This window comes from Teleopsis dalmanni, chromosome 1, assembly GCF_002237135.1.
Source record: "Teleopsis dalmanni isolate 2A chromosome 1, ASM223713v2, whole genome shotgun sequence".
Classification (NCBI taxonomy): Eukaryota; Metazoa; Arthropoda; class Insecta; order Diptera; family Diopsidae; genus Teleopsis; species Teleopsis dalmanni.
Genome location: NC_051846.1, coordinates 106,117,920 through 106,131,489, shown reverse-complemented (window position 1 = coordinate 106,131,489; position 13,570 = coordinate 106,117,920). Strand labels below are relative to the sequence as shown.

Genomic DNA, 13,570 nt, shown 5'->3' with positions numbered 1-13,570 from the left:
ATAGGCAAAACAATTGAAAATAAGAATAATAATATTGTAAACAATAATATGTCAAATATAAGTTATTTAGAAATGATATTATCAGTAACTGTAATAATAATAATAATATCATTTATCGTTCAGCAAATTTATAAAAAATTAAAACGTAACCTTGTTAGACAACAGGTACAAATATGAGTAAGAAAATATAATGGCCACATGGCAAAAAATTTACCAAAATATATTAGTCGAAAAAGAAAATTTTAATAAAGCATATAAATGCTTAAATAAAACTATAAAAATCAAGAAAGATACTGTAAACAAGCATTTACAAACACTTTTCTCCACACTTGAATCAATACGAAGTATACTAAACGTATACAACGATAAGTTTTCAAAAGAACATAAAGAAACTGGTTTAGAAATTTTCTGGCATTTGAGAGACAAATTGATAAAAATATTATCACAATACAATATTGATATGTCAATACCACACTCTATATCAACACCAATACCAACACCAATCACCTACATTCCTGAAAATTCAAACACTGAATCTGATAACACAAGAAGAACCATGTCTGATTTCAATTTAGAAGTAGCTACAAAGGCTATTCCCAGTTTCTCAGGAAATCACAGAGATCTAGAACCCTTCTTAAAAATAATTGAAATTATTTATAATGGTCTCACGCCTATAGGCAAAAGTTCACTTATTGATTTTATACTTTATGTAAAATTATCGCAAATAGTACGAACAAACATAATTGCGATTCAACAGCCCACAACACTAGAAGAATTAAAAAACCTGTTATCAAATAAATATAAAACAACAACCACTATACCGAAACTACAAAACCAACTAGCCAACTTAACGCAGAGAAATCTGAACATTTCTAACTACAAAAATAAAATTCTCTATTTAATATCCGAGCTAAATAAACTTCAAATAGCACAAATTGGCCCCAATGCCACACTTGAACAAAAAACACTTATCACTCAGCTAAATGAACAATATAACTTAACCGTATTTAAAAATGGTTTAAACGACCAATTTAAACAAACTATTTTTTCCGCACTCCCAAAATCTTTTGACACAGCCGTAGACCTAGCCCTAGAACTTGAACAAATTAATGATAACAATAACGCAAGGGTTATGTTTATCTCTAATAATAAACGATATAATAATCGCAATAACTACAACACTAATGACCATAGAAGGTACCCCAACAATAACACTTTCAGAAATAACAACAATTCAGGAAACAATAACAATTTCAGCAGGACAAATAATAATAATTTTAGAAACAACAACAGTAATAACAACTTTTACAATAATAGTACTATACAAAGACCAAACAACTACAACAACCGAAACAATTTTAGACCAACCAACAATAATAACTACAGGCCCAATAATAACAGACAAGGACCACAATATAACAGAAACGGTCGTAAAATAAACTTTCTACAATTTCAGGGAAACGTAGACACCCCGGGGGACAACAATTAACTTCCTCCGGGTATTTGCAAAATTCAAATGTAAACAAGATATATGTCATTACACAGAATTTAACGAATTTTATCACAATTTACAATATACAATTCAACAAACCAATGACATTTCTAATAGACACAGAAGCTGACATATCCATATGCAAAAACCCATTCAATAATGAATTTGACTACAATAGTAATAACAAAAGCAAATTAACCGGTATCACAAAAGACGAAATCATTTCAGTAGGCACAGCTGAGCTAACTTTTCGAATAGGCAAAGATAGTACCAGCATTAATTTCCATTAAGTCACAGATGACTTCCCCACTTCAACCGATGGAATTTTAGGCAGAGATTTCCTCATCAAACATTTATGCAAAATTGACTACGAAACATTCACATTAACTGCAATAATTAACGATAATGAAAATACATTAACGATAGATACACAGTTACAATCAAATGGAATTTTAGAAATACCGCCCAGAACAGAAGTTATAGTACCGATAAATTTAAAAATAAACGAAGATAGCATAATTTTAAATCAGGAAATAGAACAAGGAGTATTCCTAGCTAATTCTATAGCACCCGCAAAAGGAAATTGCCACATAAAGATTATGAACGTAAACAATCATACAGCGCATATAAAACAAATAAAATGCATAACAGAGAATTTAGCAGATCACAATATTATGACAGCATATCAAAAACAAGATATTTATAATAACAATCGTTTCAATAAATTGATAAAAGAATTAAAACTAGGAAATGTAGACAAACAGACAGAAAATGAACTACACGACATATTCAAAAAATATCAATCAGTATTCCATCTTGAAGGCGAAAGACTGTCCACAAATTCTTTCTATACACAAAAGCTAAACCTTACAGATAGTTCACCTGTTTATATAAAAAATTATAGACTACCTCACTCACAACAGGACGAAATCCAAAAACAAATAAATAACTTGATTGAAGACAATATCATCGAACCATCAGTTAGCCCCTATAACTCACCACTACTCCTAGTACAAAAAAAGAATGATGAAAACGGTAACCAAAAATGGCGACTAGTAGTAGACTATAGAAAGTTAAACGAGAAAATCGTCAACGACAAATTTCCACTAACAAGACTGGAAGGCATATTAGATACGCTTGGAAGAGCAAAATATTTTACAACTTTAAACATAACCAGTGCCTTTCACCAAATTCCATTAGAAAAAGATTCTAGACCGCTCACGGCATTCTCCACACAAGACGGTCACTATCAATTCAAACGATTACCATTTGGATTAAAAATTTCATCCAATAGCTTTCAACGCATGTTAACAATAGCTCTATCCGAACTAAAATCAGAAGCTTTCCTTTATGTAGACGATATTATCGTATTCGGATGTTCAATAAAACATCATAACAAAAATTTAGTAGAAGTTTTGGAAAGACTAAAAAAATATAATCTAAAATTAAATGCAAGTAAATGTCAATTTTTAAAACCAGAAGTCCTCTACCTCGGTCATTTAATCACAGATAAAGGTGTCAAAACTGACCCAGTAAAATGCGACACTGTACGCAATTACCCCACACCTAAGAATGCAGACGAAACACGAAGATTTATTGCATTTTGCAATTATTACAGACGATTCATACCAGATTTTGCACTGATAGCAAAATGTTTAAACACATTGTTAAAAAAGGGACAACCATTCATTTGGTCGGAAGAATGCGAAAAAGCATTTAACACATTAAAAGATAAATTGATAAACCCACCAATCTTACAATACCCAAATTTCGACAAACCATTTATACTAACAACTGACGCATCTGACTTTGCCCTAGGAGCAATATTATCACAAGGCGAAATAGGTCATGATTTGCCAATTGCTTATGCAAGTAAAGCCCTGCAAAAACATGATATCAATAAGCCCATAATCGAAAAAGAATTATTAGCCATTCATTGGGGCATCAACCAGTTTAGAACATATCTTTATGGTAGAAAATTCATCGTGGTAACAGACCACAGACCACTAGTTTCATTATTTACACATAAAAATCCGTCATCCAAAATGACAAGAATCAGAGTACATTTATATGATTATGATTTTGAAATTATTTACAAACAAGGCAAAATAAATACAAACGCAGATGCACTGTCACGCATCAAAATAGATAGCGATACACTAAAAGCAATGATACCTACCACAGAAAATGACGTAGGAAATATAAAAATTAACATTTTAACAAGGAGCAAGGCCGCAAAATTAAATAAGAATGAAGAAATTAAGCATGCATGTAAAAATAATGAAAATAAAGAAGCGCAAATATATAAGAAAAATGAATACAATGAATTATCCGCGGAACGCATTAGAGATACATCTCCAAAGAAGTCTGATCAACTTCACATATGGAAATGCACATCCTTCAATGACGTTAAAAATTTAAAGAAATTAAAATTTAAAATTGATAAAGAAAGTAGTACTACAATTGAAATAATTAATAATGAAGTGCAAGTTACATGTAGCGATGACCCTTTGAAACTAGATTCAATGTTGGAGAAACTACATAGTACTATGCACAATTCACATATAAAGGAGCTAGCCCTTAGTGAACAAGAATATATATTTAAAAATATTAATATGAATGCATTCAAGAATAAATATAATGAGTTCAAAGAAAATGAAAGCGCGCCAATAAGAATTTTAATATATAAAGCTCCAGAAGAAATAAATAGTGCGATACTTAAATACAAATTAATAGATGAATTCCATACTTCCAACATATCAGGTCATTTAGGCGTTAGGAAGACAATTTTAAAATTAAAACAAAGATATATATGGAAAAACATGCGGCAAATGGTTAAAGAATTTATCAACAATTGCACAAAATGCGCACAGAATAAAACAATAAAACATATTAAAGAACCGCTTGTAGTGACAGACACACCAACTTCAACATTCAGTACAGTCTCAATCGACACAGTAGGCCCACTTCGTATCTCGAACGGCTACAGATACATATTAACGATGCAATGCGATTTATCAAAATTCGTAATAGCACATCCAATCGAAACTAAAGATGCAAAAACCATTGCAACTACACTAGTTGAACAACTCATTCTTAAATATGGTTTCATACAAACATTAAGATCTGACAGAGGGACAGAATTTATTAATGAACTAATGCACAATGTATGCACATTACTAAATACAAAGCAAATATTTTCAACTCCGTATCATCATCAAACAATTGGGTCACTAGAACGAAACCACAGAAAACTAAACGAATATTTACTTACTTTTGCTAACGATTACGAATGGCACAAATGGATACCATATTACACATTCGCATACAACACAACACCTCACATAGACACTGGTTATTCACCTTTTGAGCTGGTATATGGTAAATTACCATCGCTGCCAAGCGACAATATAAATAAAATAAACAAATGTTATGACATTGAAAATTATGCAAACGAATTGCATATTCGGCTAAAAAATTCAATTTCAAAGGCCAGAAAATTAATAAATACAGTAAAAATAAAAAGAAAACAAGAATATGACAAAAATATAAACAAATCTAATTTCGAAATTGGAGATATGGTGTATGTAAAAAATGAAAATAAACTAAAACACCAGAGTCCATATCACGGACCATACAAAATTATAAACACAAATGGATTAAATTCCATTATTAAGATAAGAAACAATTGTAAAGAATTTCATAATAACCAATTAAAAAAATACTTAGGAATATGTCTATAATGTAAACAAAAATGTATTTTAAATTAATCATATGTAAAAAATTATTATTTTAGATATTAAATATCATTTCAATACAACATACATAAATAAGTATAAATATGTTACGAATAAGATACATTAGACAAAACAAAATATAAAATATACTAAACTATATATATATATAAGATAAACATATAAGTAAAGAAAACATGTAAAGCGATTCCACGACTTCACCATAAACAAAAAAATTATTCCGTTCATTTTTCACGTAATAAGTTTTTCTCAAGGGCAAGGGTGTAGTGGACCTACCTCACTTACTTCTTAGCCACTTAACATAACTCATAAATAATAATAGTAAGCAGATTTATGAATTGGTTGCACTTCATGCATACCGTACAAGAAGCATAAGCAAAGCGACATAAACAAAAGAGTGTCGTATTACCAACGAAAATATTGCCACACGCTGTTCCAATTGCTGAACACATGTTACAGTATTTTCAATAGTAATATTTCCTATATTGCAAAAGACATGTGCAAGCAATATTGTCAATGCACTCTAATAATAACTTTGACGTTTGACCTAAATGAGCAAACAGTGTAGTCGCTATGCAATGCATTCTGCAAGGTCAGCAATCACTTTGATTGGCTGCGGTTATACTTTTCCAGGTTTTGTCTGGAATAAAGAGGCGGAGTCATGAGATCGCTATAATCTAGAAAAATGTATAAATACCCAAACTATTGTTCAATAAAATCAGAATATATACTTATGACTGCAGAAATACATGCGTTGTTGAACTTATTCTCACTCCTTCTGGCCAAGTAACACTGGCCTAGGTACCAGCGGTAACAAGCCACTTGATAACTTGTTCTTGATTGCATCAGTAGGTTTTTGATGCATGCTCGTATTAGGCAGGGATAATTACACGCACTTACAAGACAAGTATTACGTCTTATTTACCTGACGATCCTGTCTACATCTGAACGGACTAACACCTTACACTAGTTCCATTGATAAAGAAGTTCCATTACATGGTGATCCAGCCATTACATTGATTGAATATTGTCCATTCTTCCATTCTTCCATTACAATACATTATTATTATTTCTCTTAAAACATCTCAGAATCAATATCAAACGGTCAAATTATTTTTTTTCTTCTTTTTGTTTTCTTTTAACCGATATTTGTCAAGTATATTAGAATAAAGAGCACTGAAATTCTCTGTGTCTTTTTTAAAATTCACCACCTGGTTGTAATTTAATATAATGTGTATGACTTCAGCTAGTACTCTTTTTTGGTAATTATTTTCAATTTCAAGAATTGAAGCATCTTCGAAACTGAAAGTATGTTTCCAAAAGAGCAATTCTAACAATATTAAAAAAAGGTGCACTTTTCCAAACATTCCTGGTTTATCTCAAAAAATTTCGAAACTGTTCAAAGAAGAACAAATTATTGACGTTGTATTATATAATTTAAAAACAACCAATGTTTTTTTCTCAAAGCTGAAAGATCAAGAGAAAAAAGAAAATTTGTCTAATCTAATATATAAGATTAATTGTAATGATTGCAATAAATCTTATAAGGAATGACGAAACAAAAATTATCAAAAAGGTTAAGTGAGCATAAAAGTACGTGCAGACGCACTGATGATTATAAAAAAACAGCCTTATCTGAACATCATCATTCAGCTAAACATACTTTCAATTTCGAAGATGCTTCAATTCTTGAAATTGAAAATAATTACCAAAAAAGAGTACTAGCTGAAGTCATACACATTATATTAAATTACAACCAGGTGGTGAATTTTAAAAAAGACACAGAGAATTTCAGTGCTCTTTATTCTAATATACTTGACAAATATCGGTTAAAAGAAAACAAAAAGAAGAAAGAAAATAATTTGACCGTTTGATATTGATTCTGAGATGTTTTAAGAGAAATAATAATAATGTATATTATATTTTTTGAATTTATTAAACAAAGACAACTATATAAGTTGTACTAAAGTTTTTGATATAACAAAATAGATTTTATAATTCCATTTTCCTTATTTTTGTTTCTATGTTTATTATTGTCTGATATCGAACATATGTGATGTTAAGAACAAAAATAATTATTGTTAATTTAATATTTGTGCCTTTAATAGTGTCATTTTATATATATGTTACTTAACGTATATATTGTTTTTAATTGTAATTTTATAAACCTTAAGTTAACCTTTTTATTAAAAAATTAAGGTAATATTTTAATTGTAATGTGTAACTTTTATAAGTTTTATTTTGTAATTTTTTTTTTTTTTTTGTATAATTATTATAGCACTGAAGATGTTCTAAAATAAAGAACGAAATATCTGCTTCTAAAAATTTTTAAATAAAAGCGTTTTATTGTGGTTGGTCTGATAGCTGAAAAAATTTTTCAACTTAAATAATACGAAACCAGATGATAAACAAACTTAATTATAAATATATTACCACTTGTGAAAAATGCCAACAAAACAAACAAAACCGTCACAGTCGAGAAGAATTCCAAATAACTACAACCCCTCATACAACTTTCGAAACAGTACAAATCGACACCGTTGGACCCTTAAGACCAGCGAACGGTTATAGGTACATATTAACTATGCAATGTGAATTAAGTAGATTCATAATTGCATACCCAATGATTAATAAAGATGCTAAATCCATAGCCAAAACATTAATAGAACAACTCATACTAAAATTCGGTTTCTTTAGGATTTTAAAATCAGACCGAGGTACAGAATTTTTGAATGATTTATTTGCTAAAGTTACTGATATTATGGGAATTAAACAATTATTTTCAACCCCGTATCATCATGAAACACTTGATACAATAGAGAGGAACGATAGAGTTCTAAACGAATACCTACTAAACTTTGCCGCTGACAACGACTGGGATGTTTGGTTACTGTACTATACTTTTGCATACAACACTGCCCCCACTCTGATACAGGTTACACACCACATGAGCTTGTATTTGGTAAATTACCATCCTTACCAAACGAAAAAATAAATGATACACAAGGTAGATTTAATCTAGATAATTATGCTAACGAACTAAAAGCACGACTCAAGGTTATAGCTTGAGAAGGCAAGAAAGTCTAGTATAGAAGCAAAAGTTAAACGAAAAGAAATATCTAAAAAAGACAGCCACCCAGCAGAACTGAAAATAGGTGATGAGGTATTAATAAAGACGAAAATGTACAAGTCCATACTCAGGTCCTTATACAATAACAGGCATAGATAACAGTAATGTAATGGTTAATGTAAACAATGAAATAAAAACCCTACTTAAGAACAATACAAAGTTATTTACAAGAAGATGAAAGTAAAATTTATAATAAAACAATTAGTAATAGAACTTCCTCAAGAGAATAAATAGAAGACAATAAGAAGACAACTTTATATTAACATTTAAACTCAATTCATTAAATTAAAATACTTTAGATTTTAGACTTGTTATTTAATTTGTTTATTTGATAATAACAATCTATATATTACAAAAATGTACTATCTAATTCAGTAATATAATTAAATACGTAAGACTCAAACAAATTAATGATGCTATATATAATGATAATTAATTAAATAAAATAAATATATTGTAAATCAAAATAAAACTTATTAAACGATAATTGTAAAGCTCATAGTAACAACATAAGTTAAAAATGGTCAAAAATTAAATAAAGAAAAAAATGTTCATATTCAAAATTTTTCTTTTCAATTATTAAACAATCAAAAATAAAAATTTTTCTTAAAGGGTCAGGGTGTAGTGCAGTGACGACGCGTGCCCTATCTGGAAGGGTGTGCGGCCCTTCTTTAATGTTGTTTTTACATGTACCACTTAAATTAAAATATATGAGATGTTTTATTAATAATAACTATATTATATTAGGCAACAATATATTCGCAATATTATATTAACAATTCATTAATAAAATAATATATTAAACAAATTAAATTAATAATTTATATATAAGTTTAATATTATATCAATATGGAAGAAACAAAATTTTTCACATAATTCTCGTAACATCAAACCAAATTTTTTCAAACATAAGAGTTTGTATTTGGAAACATACATGTTTATGCAGTGATCAAACAAAATCGAACCCAATTGCAACGTACAAATGTGCGGACAAGTACCCCGCACAGTAAGCGACAGAAATTCGTTGGTGCTACTGTTAAAAGGGGAGAGACGAAATGTGATAGAAATGTATGGTGAGATGAGCTGCAAACTTCAGCCGCTCATGCAACCACTTTGGCAAATCATCATGTTGGATTCGTATGCATGCAGTTGATATTCGGAATAGAACAGAAAATTACTCTCATACAATTCCCACTATATAAATCTCTATTTCTGATATTACGAACGGGAGCACACGCACATTATTTTGTTCATATGTAACGTATGAATGTGCGGCCAACTTCTTTGCACACAAAGGGGAGAGACGAAATATAATAGAAATGTTCTGTGATTTGAGCTGCAAATATATGAGCACAACTAACAAGTATAGCGGCTAACAGAAGCAAATTAATTGAGTTTTCATAGACAATTATATTTAATTGTTTTTGCTAAAACTTTAAAAATATATATTTATATGGAAATGTAATAAATAATAATAATTCTTGATGTAAAGATACTTAATAAATTTATATACCTATGTTATTTAACATTTTGCAAATTATATTAGGGTGTTCACCGCACACCTCCGCACCTTAGAGCAGTCGTCACTGGTGTAGTGGCATATTAACCATGACCACACACAATACGTTATGTGCGATATTTAATGTGTCACACCAAACCGAAATACTCAATAATCAAGCATGACCGAAAAACCTAAATTGTCAAGTATGAAATAATTTATGAGTCAGAAATTTGACTCGTCTGTTTTGTCATTTCTTTATGACAAAGTATTTGTATGCATATTTAATTGTTCCAATATGCATTTGACAATTTGGATTGAGGCATGCTCAGCACATGAATTTATGTTAAGTGTTTCACAGATCATATTGCAAGCAATTGTGCATGCAATATGATTTACCCTCAATACAGTTGGTCACCAGATGTGTGCCACTTTGAAGTAGAATATCACTGATAAATGTATGTAAACTATTTTTGTTGTAAAACATTATATAAGTCTAATTTGGGTTAACCAATTAGACGATTGTAATTAAAGTATTAACCAATAGAATCATTAGATAAGATTCTATTGGAAATTAGTCATAAGAAATTATGTTAGATTTAAGGAGAATATAAAAATAAAAATCAGTCTAAAAATGACGAGCAAAACGTGAAGTGTTTGATTTAATTGATACGGAAAAACTAACTAATATATATAATCTTATTAATACAAGACATTATTATTACATGGCGATCCTGTCAAAACGGCTAAGCACCAAAAAAATTTTGAAATCCTAAATTGATAAAAACTCAAATAAGAGAAACGAAATAAATTTTAGTGACAATAATAAAGTGTAAATAAACATTAAATAAAATGTTTTTAAAAAAGGAATTTATTTTAAATTCAATATTATAGTGAGAAAGTGATAATTCAAAACAATAATGTTTACTGAAACAATCAGTTTATTACAAAAAAAAAAAAATAAATTTCAATGACAATAACAATGTATAAATAAACATTAAATAAAACGTTTTGGAAATGAATTTATTTAAAATTTAAATTCAATATTATAATCCATTTGGTGAAAGTGAGAATTCAAAATAATAATGCCCATTGAAATAATTATTCAATTATCAAACAACTAAATTTTAGTGTCAAAATTAATGATTAATCAATATGCGAAGCGTTTTGAACATTAAGTTATTTAAAACTAAATTCATTAATTAAACAAATAACACAGACTCAAGTAAGCAGTAAACAAAGTACATAAAAAAGAAGACAAAATGGGATGGTTCTCAAGCGACGAATACAACGTGGGAAACAAACAACAACAGAAAACCGATGTCACAAACAACATAAACAACAGCCAAACAACATCCTCAGGAAATTTACAGGTAGCACTTATTACGTTATTACTAGTAGCTTTAATTATATTCATTGCCTACAAGATAGATAAATACATTAAAAAATATGTACATAAACATGTACTTAGGAATATAGGCAATGATGTGTAAAATAAATTTAAAATAAATAAAAAAAAAACAAAAAAAAATATATATATAAAACAAATGTATAAAAATATTCCAAAATTTTTTTTTCATACAAAAATTATGTAATTCAAATATACCTACAAATTTTTTTTTTATTATATAATAAATATATAAATAAATAGTTACACTTGTTAAATGATAAGTAATAAAATGTAATTGTATAAATTTAAATTAAGTTTAAATTTTTTTTTAAAATATGTAGTTCTGAAAACATATAGATTGAACGTTGTAATATTAAAGTTCATAGTAACTGATGAAAATTATATGACTGTTGTATACTTCACTAGCTTATTATAATATTGAATTTTAGACGTATGTTCCACTATTCTCTTGAAAGTTTTAACCCTATTGCTAATCTAATCCCACTCAATCGCTTTAACAATATTGTTGTCTCATGGGCACAATCATAAAAAATCTAGGAGAGGTACAATTAATTTTTAACAACGCAAAGAAATCAAGTAGTAGAGGATACACTAGACAAACAATAGAAAATAAATTACTTAGGTTAGAGAATCTAAAAAAAGAGGTGAATTCACTGTATATAACCTCAAAATTAGAAGAAACTGACATACTAAAAGAAAACTTTTTCCATAATTACAATAAAACAAGACTTTATTTAGTGAATATGTCCACCTCAGAAGACAATACTAGCAGCACAGACACTGCTAGCAGTAATAATTCTTCAGCAACATCTAACCAAACAACTAATACAGTCATGTCTACCCTTGTAGAACTCAATGTTGAGTATGTTGAAAAATACATACAAACCTTCACAGGGAAACAGGAAGAACTGAGTTCGTTCTTGCACAAATTGATTACATATGATAAAAAATTACGTACCGTAAACAAAAACGAATTTTTAGAATACGTGGTAGAGTGTAAAATTCATCACAATGTTCGTGCTAGGGTTTCATCTGTAGGTTACCCTAATACATTAAATGAACTAGTTGAAAAATTGAATTTGAATTATATTCCCACATTGTCGGTTCCCCAATTACTCCAAAAAATTTACGATTTAAAACAAGGATACAACCAGCCTATTAGAGACTTTGGAGACAAGATGTCTAACTTGCTGGCAAATTTTAATACAGCAACTTTGTTAAAGAGAAATGTCAATAAAAACTCTTTAAAAGGGGACATAATCATGAAATGCAATGAAGAACATGCATTTTTAGCATACAAAAAAGGTTTAAATGCTCAGTACTCTCAAACAGTACAAGCAGCTCAACCTAAAACATTTGAAGAAGCTAGGACGTTTGCCGAAAACTTGATTCTACCAGAGAATAAACAACAAGTTTTATATACACAACAACACCGTGGTCATTATACTCAAAGACGTTCACAGCATGAGGAAAGACCCCAATATCGACTAAAAAATAGGTCATACGGTAATAGAGACGTAGGCTCGAACAACCGTAGATACAACAATAATAATGGTTACAGCCGTAATCAACAGAGAAACAATCGCGGCAGCCATCATAGAGACTACAACATGAGGGTCAATAATCAACAGAGAGGAACTCAAATACAGAGGAACTCACATACAAATTTTAGACGTATAAACGTGGCAACCATGCAGGAATACTGCAGGCGACCGGAGGGAAACATGGAGAATTCACCTCTGGTATAAAGAAAAAGAATATCTATAATCTAAATAAAAATATCTCCAATTACATAAACATTTTTTGTATAAATTTAAACACCCATGTGAATCTACTTATTGACACTGGAGCAGACGTCTCCATAATAAAAAACAAATTTAACCTAATGTACGACTCCAAAACTACATGTAAATTAATAGGTATAACAGACAATTATAAGTCATCTTTAGGCATCTCGACAATTGAAATGGATTTTGAAGGACAGTTAGTAAAACATGAATTTTCTGTAGTGGAAGAAGATTTCCCTATCGAACTTGACGGTATAATTGGAAGAGAAGAGTGATTTTTCTTTCACAATCACGATTAATAGGCAACAAATAATAATACCTATTCAATATAAACCGATAATATTATCTGCTAGAACAGAGAATATATTACCCATAGATATACGATTTAAAGAAGATACGCTACTGATTTCGAAAGAAATCGATAAAGGTGTCTTCATAGCAAATACTATAGTGCCAGCTAGTGGTAACTGTCACATACGTATAATTAATACAAACGA

General features: G+C 29.5%; 1 protein-coding gene across 1 annotated transcript; it reads left to right on the top strand.

The window, feature by feature from the left end:
* Window positions 1–12,029: 12,029 nt before the first annotated feature.
* LOC119664952 (putative uncharacterized protein DDB_G0282129) lies at window positions 12,030–13,034 on the top strand. Its single transcript, XM_038074296.1, has one exon. It carries the CDS (start codon window positions 12,030–12,032, stop codon window positions 13,032–13,034), a length of 1,005 nt encoding a protein of 334 aa, XP_037930224.1.
* The last annotated feature ends 536 nt before the right edge of the window (window positions 13,035–13,570 follow it).

Excerpts from the sequence above, each read along its gene's own strand:
- LOC119664952 (XM_038074296.1), top strand. The coding sequence starts at position 12,030 with ATGTCCACCTCAGAAGACAATACTAGCAGCACAGACACTGCTAGCAGT.